General features: G+C 41.7%; 1 protein-coding gene across 4 annotated transcripts in view; it reads left to right on the top strand.

Moving 5' to 3' along the window:
* Positions 1 to 566: 566 nt before the first annotated feature.
* NCKAP1 (NCK associated protein 1) overlaps positions 567 to 18,644 on the top strand; it is a 112,587-nt gene continuing 94,509 nt past the window's right edge. For 2 of the 4 annotated variants that reach the window (XM_037913194.2, XM_037913193.2), the window contains exon 1: positions 571 to 827. In XM_037913194.2, coding sequence (XP_037769122.1) covers positions 720 to 827 — 108 coding nt within the window. In that variant the 5' untranslated portion in view covers positions 571 to 719. Of the gene's footprint in view, positions 828 to 18,644 lie in introns of all 4 variants that reach the window. The other 2 variants (XM_037913195.2, XM_037913196.2) reach the window with 2 other exon arrangements.

Below are 18,644 nucleotides of genomic sequence, written 5' to 3'. Positions count from 1 at the left end.
TAAATCTAATACAATGGTTGTGAAACATTTTTCAGTTTTTACTATGGTGCCATACAGCCCACCTTCGCCCTAGTGGTCTCACCCCTCATTGGTCCTCCCTCCTCCCCCCAGTATTTTTGAAATCCCTCCCCCCCCAATTTCAATCCCTGGGGGCAACACTGGCGTGGAGGGAACCTTCAGCAATTTATTTTATGTGCACTTGAGAGTATTCTTTTTGCCCTAGGGCTACCATTGCTGGTACCCTAATGGCAGCCACCTCCATCTGCAATTTAAACCTGTAAATAAAACCTGTGCAGCTGTGTGCTATGTAGAGCCCATGTCTTTTACAATCATTCCCCATGGGGGAATCCGGCCCTGGAGGCGATTCAATAGACGCCCTGAAGCGGCGTGTCACCGCCTGGCCGCTGATCCCGAGCCCGTGGAGCGCTCGGCCGGACGGGGACCGCGGGGCCGGACTGCGGCCAAGCGAAACCAGCTAATCCCGCCCTGCCCAGGCGGCCGCGCCTCCCAGCGGCGGCCAGAGGGGGCGGCAGAGAGAGGCGCGTCATGTGATGCGGGGGCAGAGCCCGGCCTGGCTGTGGGCAGCGGGCAGATCCGCCGCCGCCACCACGCCTAGCGGAGCCCGCGAGCGAGGCCGGGCGGAGGAGCGGCGCGGGGGCCGGCGGGCGATGGAGGCGCTGTGAGCGGGGCCGGGAGCGCGGGGCGGCGGCGGTGGCAGCATGTCGCGCTCGGTGCTGCAGCCCAGTCAGCAGAAGCTGGCGGAGAAGCTGACCATCCTCAACGACCGGGGCATCGGCATGCTCACCCGGCTCTACAACATCAAGAAGGTGCGGGGGCCCCGCGGCGGGGGCGGGGCGGCGCGGGGAGCCGGGCGGGACGGCGGGGGGAATCGCCGCCGCCGCGATCATTCCTGGGCCCTGGCGGCCTCCCTCCTGCGCCGGATCCGGCCGCCGCCGTCGCCGCTCCTGCGGCGGGACCCTGGCGGCTCCGCCGCGGCCTAGCTGCGGGGCCCTGGGCGCAGCCGCTCCCCAGTGGAGCTCTCCTGAGCGGCGAGAGCTCCGGTCCCCGCACAGGCTCGGCCCGCGGCGCTGGGCGGGGGCTGCGGGGTCGGGGCTTCCTGCGAGGGAAGCGGAGCCGCGATGGGAAGACTTCCCGTCTGGCGTCGGCCTCGGCATTGGGGTGAGATCGCCGCGGGGAGGCATCCCTGGGGCCGCCGCCTGGATGGAGGCCGATCGGACAGAACTGTGGGGTCCTGGAGTCCGGGGTGGGTGTTTCTCTCCCGGGAGGTGCAAAGGGGGGGCCAGGCTTGCGAGACCACCCACAATCCCCAGGGAAGCGGGCAGCGAGCCGCCCGCTCCATGAAATGAAATGACTGTCTCCCGTCTGACCACGGCACTTCTTGGGAGGAGCCCAACAGGGTGTAAATCAGGCATTTCCTATCAGGGTTTTTTTGTTCGTGAGTCATGACACCAGGGAGAGTATGGGTCAGCTTCCCAGCCCAACCTGCCAAAGGTTCCCGGCTACCTAAGAGAAAAGGTCTCATTAAAAGTAATACACTTTAATCTCAACAAGTTTGAGGCAGATCAGGTGGTTGCTTAGAAAGATTGCTGCTGGTTTCAGTGGTAACAGATGTTTTGAGTTCTCCTTGGTGCTAAAAGACTAGTAACAGCTAGTCTCCACTTTGGCTTTACTTTTATTAGAAAAATAAAGGAAAGAAGATTGTGTTTTTTATAAAGGAAAATGGTTCAGAGGTGCATGAAGTTAATCATACGTTATGATTATTCATGTAGAGAAAAATGGCCACTCCCTTTTCGGAAAGGTTTCTCAAGTTTAGTTTACCTTGGTTTGAAGCAAGATTTTTTGTTTATAGACTGGTTAGTGACCATTTTTAGTCAGCTATTGGATACCTTGAGTTCTTGTTGACTTATTCTAAACTTTTTTGTTATCTTAATTTCTTCAACAATGACATACTGACACTAGGTAGAACTTCAGGTTTCTAATGAATCCAATTGAAAGGGTGAATTTTGGTTAATTAAGATTTTACTATGACTTCTGTTTATTCTGCTTTATCTAATTAGTGTATTCTAGAAGGCATAGTTTGATTGCATTTCATTTGATGTAGTTTTTATGTTCTGAGGATGTGTAGATGTGTGCAGAATTGAGGCCTTAAATTCCCCAAGCTATTCTTTGAGTTTGTAATTCTGCACACTCAGATTTTGCACTCATTGTTTTAAAAATACTTCTGATTTGATACATGAAAAAAGAACCACAGATCACTCTGAAGGATGTAACTGGTATTGAGTGACTGAACTGAGTGATTCCTGGTTAAACTATGAGCTGCAACACATTTCTTGTCAGATAGCTTCTACATTATAGGAGGCATTTTTACTTCAGAAGTTATATTGAGTACATTAAAACTTAACAGTGAGCCACAGTGGCTTTCTAATAGTTTTGTAATGTGAGAATTTAAGGGCATGTCTAAATGCAGACATATCAATTTTGCTGAAGCTGTTTTTTTGTTTTTGTTTTTTTAATTGATTTAGTTAGACTGGTGCAAAAAGGCTGTGTTGGACATGCTTATTTAGGATTTATTTACTTTGTCAATTTAGGAGTAGGTTTACACTGTGTTAACTAAGTCAGTCTAAACAGGTGCAAATTTCTTGTGCAGGCAAGGCCTAAATATATATATTAGGTGCTCTTAGCTTGCAGTTTTGTGTATTGGGAAGTGACTGGGTATGTTCTCTGCTGTTTCAGTTTAATAGCAGTATAAATATAACAATATAAAGTTATCGTAAAATAGCGAAACCTTGTGTTCAGGGAAAATAACTTCAAGATACTTATTAAATCTATCTTATCTACTCTTCTGTGAAGTCTAAGAGCTTACAGGTATAGGTATACTGGCAAAAAAAAAAAAAAAAAAAAAAAAACCTCCTAGTATAGATACAATTATACTGGCAGTAATTTTTTGACAGTATATCTTATGCTGGTTTGGGAGTGAAATACATTAGACAGGTAAAAGCACTCTTTGCTACTATAAATGTCTGTGTTAAGTCAAGGCTTTTGCCCATATACATATGTTGTCTTAAAAAAAATTAACCTGAAACTGACACATCTATGCAGACAAAAGTTGTTAAGGGTAGATCTGGCTTTAGTCACCAAAAGTGACTCACTGTAACTGGGTTTGCTTGGCTCTTTTGGGGTTATGGTACTCGCCCTTCAAGGCTCTAAAGTTGTATCTGCTCCAGATGGCATGATGGTAGAAGTGCTTAACTGTCATTGTGTCCAAAATTCCCAAGGTTGATGCACCTTTAGGGAGGAGAGGACTCCAGTCATGCCTGCAGATAGCCCAAGTTCAAATATTAGATGGTTTAGGAGGTGTATGTAGGTAGTTCAGCTCTATGTTGCGTACTCCACTGCAAAGCTGGTAGAGTCCCAGATAGAAATCTGTGTGGGAGTTCATGTAGCTGCTTGTTTTTCTACTTACATTTTTTTTTAATTCATATTTTAAACAGGATTCATCATTGTGGTAACTGAATGGCAATGGCAACATGGTGTCTGAGTGAACTGTAGTGGGGAGGGGGCTTGCGGCACAGAGCTGAAGAGTTGGGGTTCCGTAAGGTTGAACCTAGAGTTTCCCATGAATCTTGGGCTTGAATTATGCGTGCCCTGAGCTCTTTGTGACTGCAGACCTCTCCCCAAAGATGAGACTGTGTCTGAAACCAAGCTCAAACTTGCTGAATTTTCAGGCAACTCTGCAGGAGGAAAGAATCTTAGTGTTTTTAGTTTTGAAACTCCCTTTAAATATTCAAGAGGAGAACTGGGAACTCAAATAACTACAAGTTACTAATCATTATGTGGTACTGCGGTTAAAGGAAATGGTTAAGATGGTTTTTATAAGAGGAAGTGATAGTAGATCAAGTGATAAGACTGAAAATTGCTGTAATCATTGGTTAGAGAATGAGGATGTTCAAAAGATGGTTAAGAAGTTTCTTGCCTGTTTAAGTGCGTGCACTAAACAAAATATTTGCTCCAAAGTAATTTTAGAAGTTATCAGGAATGGTTTGAAGACTGAGTTTGTACTTCATCTTTGCTTGTAAACATCTCAGTTTTTATGTCATTGAATTCTTTTTTTTTTCCCCTGCCTAAAATTGTTGATTACTCTTCAGTTCCTGTCTGCAGAAACTTCCTGCCATTACATTGTTTTTTGAAATAGTAGTTTGGAATTCATTGAATTTAACTTTAGCTGATATTGTCTATCTTGAATAGCACAAACTTTAATAAAAGAAGGAAGTCACAGGTTCTTCAGTGTTTTTAGATGTAACCTACAGTGTATGCTTTACGCAAAATTTGATTATCATTCATCTTTCATGCTAATGTTCTTATTTTTTTTTGAATACTGTGCATGAGTGAAAAGTTTAATTGATGACTTATCTTGAAATCTTAATGCTCTTAAATGAGTTTGCACAGAAGCACTGGTTGTGGGATCCACTACCCTATTTTTCTTTCCCTTCTCTGCTGCCAAGACACTGTGTCTGCTACTCTACTCCCTCCAATCTTGTGGCACTGAAAGGATCTATCTTCCTCTGTTCATAGTTCTCTCCAGCAACAGAGTTAAACTAATGTGGTTCTCATTGGTTTCACTACTGCCCACAGGATTCTGATTAGCAACAGTGATTTGGGGACAAGAATGAAATGAAGTAAGGAAGAGTACCCGGTGAATGGTTCACTTCCCCCCTATGGTGAGAGCACAGGGTATGGGCAGTATGAAGAGTGGTTAGTAAAGTGGTGTATGTTGGAGTAAGACGCTGCTAGTGTGTTGCTAGTGGACCATCTGTTTTATGTCTGATCTGTACCAGGAGTGGATTTCTGCGGGGTCGCAATTGTCTGCACAGTGGTCCCAACCCTTCTCGATATTGGGACCAATCTTAGTTCTGAATTTGGATGTGCTGCTTCTACACTTTCTCTCTTCGCTTGTTCCTTCCCGTCATTTGAGCCTGGCTCTTTCCTCAGCTCCTCAAAGGATTATACTGGTGCTGCAGCTTTTCACACAGAACTTCCTTAGCTATTGTGCTTGTAGGTGAGTAACTCTTCTGTAGTACCAAACACAGTTTAGTGCTCTCCCACAACCTCTGTTCTACTGAAAAAGCACAAGTAAACTTCTCAAGTAAACACTTTTCTGCTTGTGACTTTGCCTTTGGTAAGAGCAGCAAAGATAAACTGATTAGACTGTTAGTTTCTCTGTCAATGCTCCTACATTTCTAGGTAGCAGTGACACGGGAACAATTCTTTTCAGTGGGGGTATTTCTTTTTAGAGACTTGGGTTGTTTTGTTTTGTTTTGTTTTGTTTTTAAGTGTGTGGTTGCCAGGTCATATTTGCTACAAGATTTTATGGTGAATTTAAACACTTGGAATAGCTAACTGAACCAAGATCGGAATCTATGATGGAATCCAGTGTTGGTGTTAAAGTTCTTGTGGTTTTAGAATAAATGATTTTAATGAGTGTCAGAGCAACATACTATCAATAGAACAGTTTAATATAATAAAGTTAAGGTCACAGAATAATGCTCCAAAAATAAGGAATCAGAAATCAGTGTTTTTAATATTTTAATTGCATTTGTTGTCATTATGCTGTTAATATACAATTCCAAAGGACAACTTTTATGTCTGTGCACAGGATTTGCAAAATTCTTCTTAAGATGTCAGAAGATGTTGTATTTAATTAGAAGGAAAAAATGGGCACAGCGTTAAAGGTCTTAACGTGACCTTGTAACTTTCCAAAATTAAACAGTTTTAAACAAGGCTTGGCATTTGGTACACAGAGACCTCATCCTGTTTGGTAACATGGCAAACACACCATTTAAAATCTCTTAAACCTTTTATTAAAGATACAGGAAAAGAAAAAAAAAATTAAAGCATTTAAAATGTAAAGTATTAAACAGGGTTCTCATTTTAATGACATCCTTTGTTCCCTTTACCTTAAGAGAGTTTTCAAGAAAGAAATCCCACTTGTTTGACAACTAGATGGTATTGAAGATGGTAGTAGCTGTCCTTTTTGGGGAAAAGAGAAGTTAGTTGAGATGAAATGGAGATGTGATTGCTGAAGTCTGAAATGACAGACCCACACAGAAGGGGAAAGAAAAAACAGCAAAGACATAAAATGAAATTTCTGTCCCTGGTGTTACTTTCACTTGCAGCCTCGCTGCTGGAAAAACACAGGCACAGCACATGGTCTTCACCACCACTCTGAGACCTGGCAAAGTTTTACTAACATGGTCTGGTTAAGGCATTGTATTTAGCTGCCTTTCTGGTCACAGGCTTACATTAATGTTGTAAAACATACAGTCTTGGCTGGTGTAACCAGACTCTCTATTAGATTGAAGAAAAAAGGAGAGAGATAGGAAAGAAATGAAATAAGGTAGGAAAGGAGGAGGACACATGGTGGGGTATATGTGACACAGACTCCCATTCCAGGTGGTGGTTGGGATTGAGCTGATGGAAGTAGCAATGGGGAGACATCATCATGGTCCCTTTCTCTGGCCTCAACAGGTCAGGACATCTCTCAGGAGTAGGGCAAAAAAGGTTTGGGGTTCCAGGAGATGATGGGAATGGCAGCCATGATGGTGAACCTTTCCTCCTTCCCCTTCTTTTGTCTTTGTCAGCCAGTGTTGCTGTAGCCAATTTTTCTCCAAAGTCTTTTATTTTAAGGACTCCAAAAGGGAGTGGTAGGTGAAATAGCCCAGGGGCTCTTTACCGTTACAGACTACTGTACCCCTTTCAGGAATCTGATTTGTTTTGCCTACCCCAAGTGTCACCTCACTTAAAAACTTCTTGCTTACAAAATCAGACACAAATATGCATAAGTGTCACAACACACTATTACTGAAAAATTGTTCACTTTCTGATTGTTACCATATTCTAAAATAAATCAACTGGAATATAAATATTGTAATTACATTTCAATGTATAGTATATAGAGCCGTATAAACAAGAAATTATATGAACTTTCAGTTTGCACTGACTTCGCTAGTGCTTTTTATGTAGCCTGATGTAAAACTAGGCAAATATCTAGATGAGTTGATGTACCCCCTGGAAGATGTCTGCATACCCTCAGGGGTATGCATACCCCTGGTTGAGAACCACTGGAATAGCCCATTCCCTCCTTGTTTTATTCACCAATTACACCTAATTTCCAAAACACCAATTTTGGTTCATTGAGTTCTGGTCCCACACTTCTCCTATGTAACAGGCATGATCTTAACTCAGTCCTCGAGTTAGATCAGTAGGCCTTCTTTTTTTTTTTTAAGACTAATTTAGTCTTTGTCTTCGCTTTGCCCCTTTTCCCATCAACATTTGTTATAGGTTGCTGTGACACTTTATAAACTTTAACCACTTTCCCAGTTAGGCTCACAAGTGGAGTAAACTTGTAGGCGTAATTATTACAACTGATCAGTCATAGGAGTTGAAATATTGGTATCGGCTTAACTTCTGTTAAATTTCCTTGTAGGCTGGTAGGGGCCATCTTGGAAGATAAAGTTAGATATGTAGTTTAGTGTATGAAACTAGCAGAACGGGATAGCATTAAAATTTATTTACCTAATAGGAGTATTGAATGTGAAAAGCATAACCAAACTAAGCCTTAGGATTACCAAAGAACAAAGTGTTTTACATATTAGTTCTGACTTAAGACTACTTTTAGCTTTCTAAACTGACAGCTTGGCTCCTAATCCCACAGTGAGCAGCATGCAGGAAAAGGGACATCCCATACAGAGCTTATTGTGAAATCAGAGCTTAAAGCCTTGTGTAGTAAATGACATCCTCCATTTTGAAATCTCAAAATCAGAGTTGTTAAAGCTTTGTTTTTTAATTATATGAGCAGATTTATTACCACTTGTCAAATTTCCAACACTTACTCATAAGTCAAGTGAGTGCTTTTTCACTTATTTAACTTTTGCCATAATTACAGGTACATATTCTTTCAGATGAGTAATATATGGCATATAAATGGTGCTGAAGGAAGAATAGTCTCTAAGAAGGAACACCATAGGGACAGTGGGTGAGGTTCTCACTTCTGCTCCAGCCCCTTTACACTTGATATAAGGCCAGAGTCCCTGAAATCCCCAGTTCTGGCTGGGGAAGGGTTTCAGTCAACACAGGTACTACAGAAGACAGCTGTAATACTGCCTTCAGAAAATTCCTTCCCAACCCTTGGGCAGTGACTACCTTGTCTACAGTAAAGGGAAAAGTCTACCTAAGCTACACAGTTTGAGATACGTGAATAGCGTAACTCAAATGGACGTAGCTTAGATCTACTTACCACAGGGTCCACGCTATGCAACGTCGACGGGAGACGCTCTCCCATTGACTTCTGTTACTCTTCTTGATCAGGTGGAGTTCAGGAGTCAACGGGAGAGTGATCGGTGGTTGATTTAGCGGGTCTAAAGACCAGTCTAAAGACCAGTCTAAAGACCCGCTAAATCGACCACCGGTGCATTGATCATCGCAGTGTCGATCCTCCGGTAAGTGTAGACAGACACTCAGGCTGGGGGCAGGAGTGGCTTACCTGGGGTAGGGCCACAACAAGCAGTGCTTCAGGATTCATTTGAGTATTCTGCATCAACTATGGGTTTTAGAAATATTGAGGAGAACTTTGAGATCCTGTTACAAAACTACAGATAGTTTGTTCATTTCCACACCCAGTTCATTATTCAGCCTGTCATGTGGTACTACAAAAGTGACTAATTTAAGTCACAGTAAAGATAAGGTTATTTCAAAAGAATGTTCAGAAGACAATCAGGTGCAGCTGAAGAAGCTAGTGCGCCTTTTTTGATTTACACGTTAAATTGAAAATCATCCCAAAAGAGCTGGTCCCTGGTTTGCGAACGAAAGAGAAAGTTTTAACAACCTTTTTGCTTCTCAGGCAGATCACAAGTCACTTAAATGAAGATGTTGAAATTTTGTGGCAATTTAAGGCCACTACTTTTTCTTCTCATTACCTGTCACACTGCCCTCATACTTAATTAGTAGAATCAACCTTTTCTATTTGATTAGTTCTGATATTTACTAACATTACAACTTTTCAGAGCTAACCATATAAAATGTATTAGGTTTCTGTGTTGTGCTGCATTAGATTCAGAATTAAGTGTGAAGTGTCTGATTCTGTAGCCATTCTTGACACAAAAATGCCATTGATGTCAGTAGTTTTGCTTGGGAAACAAATGCTCTCTCTTGGTCTAGTCCTAGAAGACATTAGGTTGGACTTCATTTGCTGCATCAGAAATGACAGGTAGTAGATTTAATTTGTGTTCAGGAAATATTTTGAACAGTTGAACCTGTCTGCACTACAAATATGACTGTCTGAGACTGTTAAAACATTAAAATTTGTCACATGGATGACACCTATCCTCGATGCAAGGTCTTCAGTGACTTAAGGAAGTCCAAAGCTTTATCTTATGTACCTGATTCAGTTACAGAATGGAGGGGTTTGGTCCATGCTAAAAATTTTAACTAGATGAAGGGGTTAAAATGTGTAACAGAGTCCCTTGGCATGTTGTATTTGTAGGTTAGGTGGAACTTTTGATTGTACACAATACAAATAACTCATGGAACTTCTGTGATACGGAATTAAGCATGTGCTGTTGTAGGAGGAAGTTGGGGTCAAAACTCTTAAGAAGCATCAGAGCATTCAAAGCTTTACTGTGAGAAATAATTTGTCCATATACTACAGATGACTTTTCACAGCAACTTGTTTAGTTCTTGTATGAAAGCCCTCATTCACATCGACTTTTCAATAAACAAGCCTGTTGATTAATAAACTGTAGACTTCCACACAGTATGGGAAATTTAACAGAATGAGTCAGCTGTGGCAGCCTTCACCAGAGATGTTAAGGCAATCACTTTTTAATCTTAATCTATTCATTTATAGTGTAAAGAGTTGCTTTATATGTTGAACTTCCAGTATAGCTTTTCAATGGAATTGCTGTTTTTCTCTCCTTCCTCCCCCACTCCAGGGTTTTTTCAAAATTAGACATTAATAACTGATAATTAGCTTCAAATAAATGACAAACAAAGGTTAAGTAACTGACAAACCTAGGGAAATTCAGAGGTGATGATGTAACTCTATCTCTGAATTACCTTTTTGCTTAACTATTAAATGAGTCCCTTTCAGGCCACTCATACATAAAGTGCAACTTACTGTCCCTAAAAAAAGTTTTAGACTGAACCTTTTTTGCATATTTTAAGCCCCACACTGTAAGAACGCTTGCCCATGATTTTCTTGTGTGGCATGTGAATTTGCCATACAGCAGAATGCAATGGCTCAGGTTCTACATCTCTTATTAGGGTATCTTGTAATTAGCATTGTGCAGATTAGTTGTACATTTGGGGGATTGTCAAAGAAATCTAATGCAAATTACTAAAAACGTACCCTAAATTTTGGAAAGCCATATGGATGTTTTGCAATACTGTACCACCTTTGCAGAACCAGACCTTAATGTAATTTTTCTGTGTTGGATCATCTCATGTTTTCCTGTATTTTTCCATATGATCTTAGTATTTTCCTATTTCCAGCCTGCCCTTTCTCATATAAATCCTTGGTACATCCACATCTTAAATACTGCGGGCAGATGTTGTTGCCCCATCTCAAAAAAGATATGTTGGAATTGGAAAAGGTAACAAAAATTATTAGGGGTATGGAACAGCTTCTTTATGAGGAGAGATTAATAAGACTGGGAATTTTCAGCTTGGAAAAGAGACGACGGGGGGGGGGGGGGGGAAATATGATAGGTCTGTAAAGTCATGATTGATGTGGAAAAAGTAAATAAGGAACTGTTATTTCCTCTACCTCATAACAAGAACTAGGGGTCACCAAATGAAATTAATAGGCAGCAAGTTTAAAACAAAAAGGAAGTATTTCTTCACACAACTCAGTCAACCTGTGAAACTCCTTGCCAGACTATAACAGGGTTCAAAAAAACACTAGATAAATTCATGGAGGATAGGTCCATCAGTGGCTATTAGTCAGGATGGGCATGAATGGTGTCTCTAGCCTCTGTTTGCCAGAAGCTGGGGATGATCACTTGATGATTCCCTGTTCTGTTCATTCCCTCTGGGGCACCTGGCATTGACCACTGTTGGAAGACAGGATACTGGGCCAGATGGACTTTTGGTCTGACCCAGTATGGCCCTTCTTATATTCTTATAAATGCTGGAGAAACTAACTCCTCTGGTCATGTCTCTCACTAATTGTTTCGATGAATTCCCAGTCTGGCTTTCACTACAGTCACAAACTGCAGTTCTCCATTCTTTGTCAGTGTAGCTTTTGACTTGTGGACAGTTCTATCTTCCTAGATAGAGTCCATAGGTATTTAGTAATCTGCATGTCAGCTGTTATAGAATCTAACCGCTTTTTCCAAAGGTTGTTCATTTACACCAGGAGACCTCCATGAAGTTTCATAGAGCCTAAGTCTTGTTTATCACCTACTTCCCTCTTTCTTACCATGTTTATTTAATCATAGCTGTCATTTATCCCAATTATCCAAATTTCCAAAGCCTTAGGCTATCCTAGAATTTTGAATAATCTGGATTTACCAGTATATTTTTTATTTGAATTTGGATGTTATACTTGCTCTGTGAAGAAGGCTGCTTTCCACTTTTAATTGTTGTCCATGGGCCAGATGAATAATTATCCTCACTTCACAGCACATATCCTACTAATAATGAGCATGAACCTGAGAGGTATTGGTGAACTGCAGCTCCCATTGAAGTAATTTAAACCAGTTTTATAATAGAGAAGATTGATTCCACAAAGATCAAGGGTAGAATATGTCCACTGTGTAGTAACTAACTTTCTAGAGCAAAATTTTTCTATGCTTAGTCATATGCTCTTACTCCCATTGGTTTCAGTGGGTTCAGTGATGTGACTGAGCACAGCCGTTGCCCCTTGAAGAAGTTACTGATTTATTTAGCCTCTCTCTCAAGGGTGGGGTGGAGAATTTTGCAGGGCAATTTTAAGATTATCGCTTTTTCAGCCCTTAGTTTGTTTGGCATTTGGCATATGCATTTAACTGATATTTTTGTATAAAGTTGATTTACCTGGATACTTGTCCTCAACAGATTTATTTAAAGGAAAACTATAAGACTGGTAGTCAAGAAATATGACCATCTGGCTGTGTTTTGGATTGTGAGCATCCTTGTGTACGGAGCAGTCAGTAGAGGAAGAATACTAAGAGCTAGATCCACTTAAGTGCTAAAGTCCAGTATTTAGGTGGCACTGAGGTCCTGAAAACCACTTCTCAGCTGCTGCCTAACCGTGGACGCCAAGAGTCCCTATGCACCTACATTTCCACCATTAAAGTTCCCTAGGTACCTGAGCTTTGCCATTGAGCGTGCACACAGCTGCCTTGGTCTAGGTGCTTGGGTACATAGCTCATGCCTAAACCCTAGCGGGATCCTCAAACAAGGCATTCCCGGCGTCTGCCTCACCTGTGTGTCCTGATCTGGTACATGTGATTTGAATACTCCTAAACCACACAAAACAGGAGAAGGGTGTGTTGGTCAGGTCTCCCAAAACTTTTACTCCAGTGGTTAAAGCAGTCACCCTGGTTCTGTTCCCCTCTGCCTAATGTGGAGAAGGAATTTAAAGGATAGTGCCCTGACCAGTAGCCTATCAGGTATTCTGGAGCAGCAGGTCTTTCTTAAGCTCTCCTGTTAAAGCCATTCCACTGTATAAATAAATTTAATATGCATTGGAGCAGGTGGACTGGATCCTGTCACTGACTTTCCAGCTGAATGCCCTAACCACTGGGCTTTCAGAGTCATCACATTCTCTGATCCAGTGAAATATTTATACAAAGTGGAACAGCTTCAACAGGAGAGATTGAAACTGGCCCCAGAATACCCAATAGCCCAGTGGGTAGAGCATCCTGAGAGGGGTGAGACGCAAGTTCAAATATGTTCTTTCTATCAGGCCGAAGGGGGAATTGAACCTGGTTTTCTCATAATGGGTGAGTGCTCTAGTAGTTACCATGGGGATAAAAGTTACAAAGGGGATTCCACGACTGTCTCCTCCTCTGGCATTTCTTACTAAAAATGTCTTTGGAGCCTAACTCCAGGAGAGAATTCATGGCTGAGAATCCCAAGACGAGACAGGTGCTTCCCTCTGACCCAGCCTTCAGCTCCTAACTCCCTTTGAGTAATGGGGCTTAGCCATACCCCTCTCCTTGGCATTTCCTATTGACTAGCTTAGGTGGCTTCCTGCTCAGCATGTTTGCTTTTGTGGATTTCTTTCTTAGGCACCTGTCTCTTCCCCTGGTGTTGTATTGGGAGCTTAGGAGTCTAGCTCAGGGCTGCAGATTTCACTCGGTGACAAGGTTCCTTTAAGTTAGGTATTGCAACACTGAATGATGCAGCATCTAAATCTCTCTGTGGTTCTAGCCCTAAATGTCTATGAGCAATCCGTATAAATGTTCAGAAGTCCTGCTTTGAATGCTGTGTTTTTTAAATGTTCATTTTAAGATATGCAGGGTTTTAGGTGTAACAGTCTGACGCTCTGTGTTGTGTATTTTTTTAATAGAAGGTAGTGGAGCCCTTCTGTAATTCTCTCAACAATTACTAGATTAAAGGTTAAACCAACATGTGGTTAATCTACTGGTTCTGGCACAGACTACAGATCCTAAGTGCAGAGTGATACTGTGTCAGTCCAATTGTTTACTTTCACATTTTGACCATTTCTCTTGTTTTATGCCATTTTTACATACTTTTAAACAAAGGGCTTAGTTCCTGTTTATCTTACACGAGTGATTTCTTTAGCAACTGAAGCTATGTTAAAGTTCTTAAACTATTTTTTTTTTTAATAAAGGCAGCCTCAGTGGATGGCAAGTATTCTGCTATTGCTAAAAATACAATCACGTATGTATAGTTCATTATTTTGGAGTGCAGATTATTTCATGCATTGTTGTGATTTCTTTATATAGATGAGATAATTACTTGACTGATCAAAAGATAATTTTAGTTTTTTGGGTCTCAGTGTAGCTACGTTCAATAACAATATTTTCCTTTAAAATTGCATTCAGAAAGAAAAGCAAGAATGTTTTTTTGATGGCTTAATGTAGGAGTGAGAACATACTGTGCTCCCAAGCATGACCCTTTAGTTCAGGAACATTCACAGATGTGTAGTTTCTGTTGGAGAATAGAAGTATAATGAACATGAGTGTATACTGATGTAATTGCCAACTATCTTCTAGCCAGCTGAAATATGCACCTTCATTACTAATACAAAGGTTCTGTTATGGGGATATTTCCCTTCTACATCATTTGGAGCAAGGGAAATGGGCTGGACTAAGGTATCCAAAAAGAGGAGAAGGGGGTAGTAGGGCAAAAAAAGTGTTTCTAACTTGTAGACACAACGTAATATTAATTTGCTATACCTTTGCTCTAATGTATCCTCGATGCATTTATCTCCTTGTTCACAATTATGCATTTTCTCAAATTGCACTGGAATATTTCAAAACTGAGTACTTTTAATTGTAAAATGTTATTTGTTAGGGTGTCCCCAGAGCAGGGGTGGGCAAACTACAGCCTGGGGGCCACATCCAGCCCTTCAGATGTTTTCATCCGGCCTTCAAGCTCCTGCCAGGGAGCAGGGTCTGGGGCTTGTCCCGCTCTGGAGCTCTAGCCAGGTTGGGGGTTGGCCCCGCTCTGCGCATGTGGTGGCTCCGCCCAGCTCCCAGAAGTAGCAGCATGTCCCCCCTCTGGCTCCTACGTTTAGGGGCTGCCAGGGGTCTCTGCATGCTGCCCACGGCCCAAGCACAGCCCCCACAGCTCCTGTTGGCCAGGAACCTCGGCCAATGGGAACTGCAGGGGCAGCGCCTTTGGACGGGGCAACGTGCAGAACAGCCTGGCCGCGCTTCCGTGTAGGAGCCAGAGGGGGACATGCTGCTGTTTCCAGGAGCTGCTTGAGGTAAGCACTGCCCAGAGCCTGCCCCCCTCCGGGGCCCCAACTCCCTGCCCCAGCCATGATCACTCTCCCACCCTCCAAACCCCTCAGTTCCAGCCTGGAGCACCATCCTACATCCCTAACTCCTCATCCCCAGCCCTACCCCAGAGCCCACACCCCCCTCCAACCCTCTGCCTCAGCCCAGAGCCCTGTCCTGCACTCTGAACTCCTCATTTCTGGCCCCACTCCAGAGCCCGCCCTCCCACACTCCGGCCCCCAAATTTGTGATCATTCATGGCCTGCCATACAATTTCTATACCCAGATGTGGCCCTTGGGCCAAAAAGTTTGGCCACCCCTGCCCTAAAGGCTCCAACTAGATTGAAACTCTGTGCTAGAGACTGAACAAACATATATTAAGAATTGGGCTGTGCCCTGAGAAGCTTACATTTACAATCTAAATTAGCAAGGCGGGGAAGAGGGGGAGACAGATTCAGAGAAGGCAAGTGGCCTGCTCAGGGTCATGCAGCAGATCCAGAGATGCCAAGGGTTGGCTGTCCTTAAGAGTGAGATTTAAAGCCCCAAAGAGTGAGATTCAAGGCCAAAGGGTGAGACTTTCCAGGTCATGTGTTAGATGATTGCTTAAGACATGGACTCTCATCTTTGGTCATTGGCGACATCCAGTAGTCCAGGTTTTCAGTCCAACCAGTATTTAATAGTTTGTTTAAAATGTACGCTGCTTAATATTGCATAGGAAACACTTAAATGTCCTGATTAGTATTAAATTAGGTCGGACTGTGCGGTACGCCCACCTGGGGGTGGCCCTGGAGGAACACTGTGGGTGTGTGGCTGGGGCCTAGGTTAGCCCCCATTGCGGGGTTGGAAGGGAGCGCCACGGAGCACCGCCCAGCTCCACTCCTGGCCCTGGGGCCCTGGCTGGCAGCCCAAGGCCCCAGCCTCAGCCCCCTTACCCCCTGCCTCCTGGAGCCTTGGCCCTACTCCCAGCCTCGTCTCAGGAAGGGGTGTGTGGACAGAGGCAAGGGGGCGTGAGGTAAAAAGTTTGGGGACCACTTGTCTAGGGCATGTGAAGATTCTAGAAGCAGTGCAAACCAGTGGATTTTCATAAAAACAATTATTTGTTGAGTGGAATAAAAACCTGGATGGTTGGAGATTCCTGGGGACCAGAGTTGTTAACCCTTGGTTTAGACAGAGTCAGTGGACAGAACAAGAGAAATATTCAAAAATAAACTGTTTTTATATAAACCTAACAAAAAAAGAAAACTTTTATCAATACAACAATATGTTTATTTTGCCTATCGCTTTGTCATAATCATCCATTTGAAAAACACTCTACAGTACAAATATTTGGTTTGTATATGATTGCTCATATCACATTTACAGCAAAACTTAAATAATCAGAATCCAAAATAAACTAATTAAATTAATTAAAATTAAATGACTGTAAAAATAAAGTAATTAAATGGAAATTTCTTTGTAAAAATCATTGATTTTTATCCACCCTGGGACAAATTCAAGGCCATTATCCCGGCAGCAGGCAAGACTTTTTTCCCCTCAAGTTCCCATTTCTGTCCAGGGTTGTATAGTATATGTATAGTATAGTAATGTATAGTGTGTATCATCTAAAAATGAAATCTACATCTATCTCTGAGTTGTGACGAATATGTATTAAGGTTATAACAACCAACAAGAATTCACTTTTATGTAGAAATCCATGATTAAATCGAGTTTTCTTGACTCATGATTTAAATCAACTTGATTTAAATCAAATCCACCCTGATTTGTCCACTGTGATTTAAATTTTGAACTGTATTTTGCAGAACCTGTAAACTTTCGATCAAGTCCTGCTTGGTTTTTGGATGAACTCATATTTTTTTGACCATCAGGTAAAAAAAAATACACACACACACACACTTTGTGGCCTCCTGTCTCCTCTTGCGGCATATAGAACACAGGCTGGTAGTCTCCATGCTTACCACAGTACACAAGCTGCTTTCCAAGCTTTAAGCCCCATGTCTGAGGCCCCAGATGTATTATCTCTTTCAGCACCTGAGTAAAAATATTTTTTATCTTTATATATTTACTCAAAATGAGTGAGATAATCTTAAGAAGGTGTGTGTGAGAGTTAACATGCTAATAAGTGAGTCTCCCACCCAGTGAGTGAGACTTGACATGTGTGCAGGTCAGCAGCATAAAACAGGAATAGACCATGTTTCCAGTTCAGTACTCGATCCACTAGACTACGTTGCCGTGTCAATCTTAAAGACTGATGGTGTCTTGTATATGTGAGCTGCTTTGATCCTGTCTGATGATGACCTGATTGTGTGACCTGTATGGCCACACACAGTAATTTGGTTGATCTTTTCAGTAGAGTAAAATATGTTAGGTTTTGTTTTTTGCTGTAACTAAATTAACTCTTACTATAATGGTGTAATTATACCAGACAAAAGAGCCTCTCCCTGGATATCGCGTGCACGCGCGCGCTCGCTCGCTCGCTCTCTCTCTCTCTCTCTCTCTCTAAATTATTGGAGTATTTTGCTTCAAAATCAATCGCGTTGGATTTTATTTCACCCTCTAGAAAGTACTACTTTTTAAAAATATAGCAGTTTCCACAACTTAAGAGTTTTAACAGACATTTCCTTGCAAATGTTGCTACCCAAATATTGCAGTATTGTCCTAGTTGATGTGAACCAGGAAGTGAAACTGCCTTGTTTGTTTTCCTTATCCAGACTGAGATATAGTAATAAAAAGGAATCAAGTAGCATGGAGTAAAGTAAGTTCTTTGTTCAAAACTGTCTAAGCTTTTCTTAACAAATAAGGAAACGCATTTTAAAAATACTTGACTTGATGGTGTCTCTTTATTCACCAAATTAAACTGCATTTGACAATTTGTGCTTATATAGCACTTGTTCAGACTGTCTGACATCAAACTAAAATTATCTGCTTTTGCTTTTAAAAGCACACATTAACTAGGAATGAAAATGTAGCAACTGAAATCCTATGGTTCTTTGATATAATTTTTGACTCTGTTCCAGAGTTGGTTGCGATGTTATTTGATCATGGGGAAAAATCTTCATCTTAAGTGAGAACACAAAGTGTGGCAAACTACCGTCCTAGTATCGATTGCTGAGGAAACAAGTGTGCTGTAACGATGGATAGAAATCAATGATTTTTTTTAAAAAAAACCACTTTTTTATAAAATGCTTTTTGAGGAAAAAACCTATCTAAAGATAGTTCTAATTAAGATACATTATAGCTCAAAGATATCTCATCATGGAATAGGGATTATAAATTTTAATTCTGTAGTATGAGACAATATATGCATGTAATGTTTAAGAAAAGTGTTGTAAATGAGTTGCAATAGTTCATGGATTAGGGACCAATCTTATGGGTTTCCAGGGGCTTCTGTATAGATTATTTAGGTTAATCTTTTTATCTACCCAATGGGACTTAGTGCTCAGTCTAGAAGATACCATCAGAGATGCTTAGTTTTGCAGTTCTCAAACTGGATTTGTCTTCAGAGATAACATGCTTGTTAACAGTAAAAATGTTTTTAAATAAATAATATATAGCGGTGAGAAATAACAGACCTCGACCCTATTGTCCCTCTGCAAATTTGTGTCCGAGTCAATCCCTTACCTCTCTAAAAATGCAAAATTCCAAAAAATTCTCCTCCTAATAAACCCTGGCAAGTAA

Source organism: Chelonia mydas, chromosome 11, assembly GCF_015237465.2.
Source record: "Chelonia mydas isolate rCheMyd1 chromosome 11, rCheMyd1.pri.v2, whole genome shotgun sequence".
NCBI lineage: Eukaryota > Metazoa > Chordata > Testudines > Cheloniidae > Chelonia > Chelonia mydas.
This window is presented reverse-complemented; position numbering and strand designations above follow the sequence as displayed.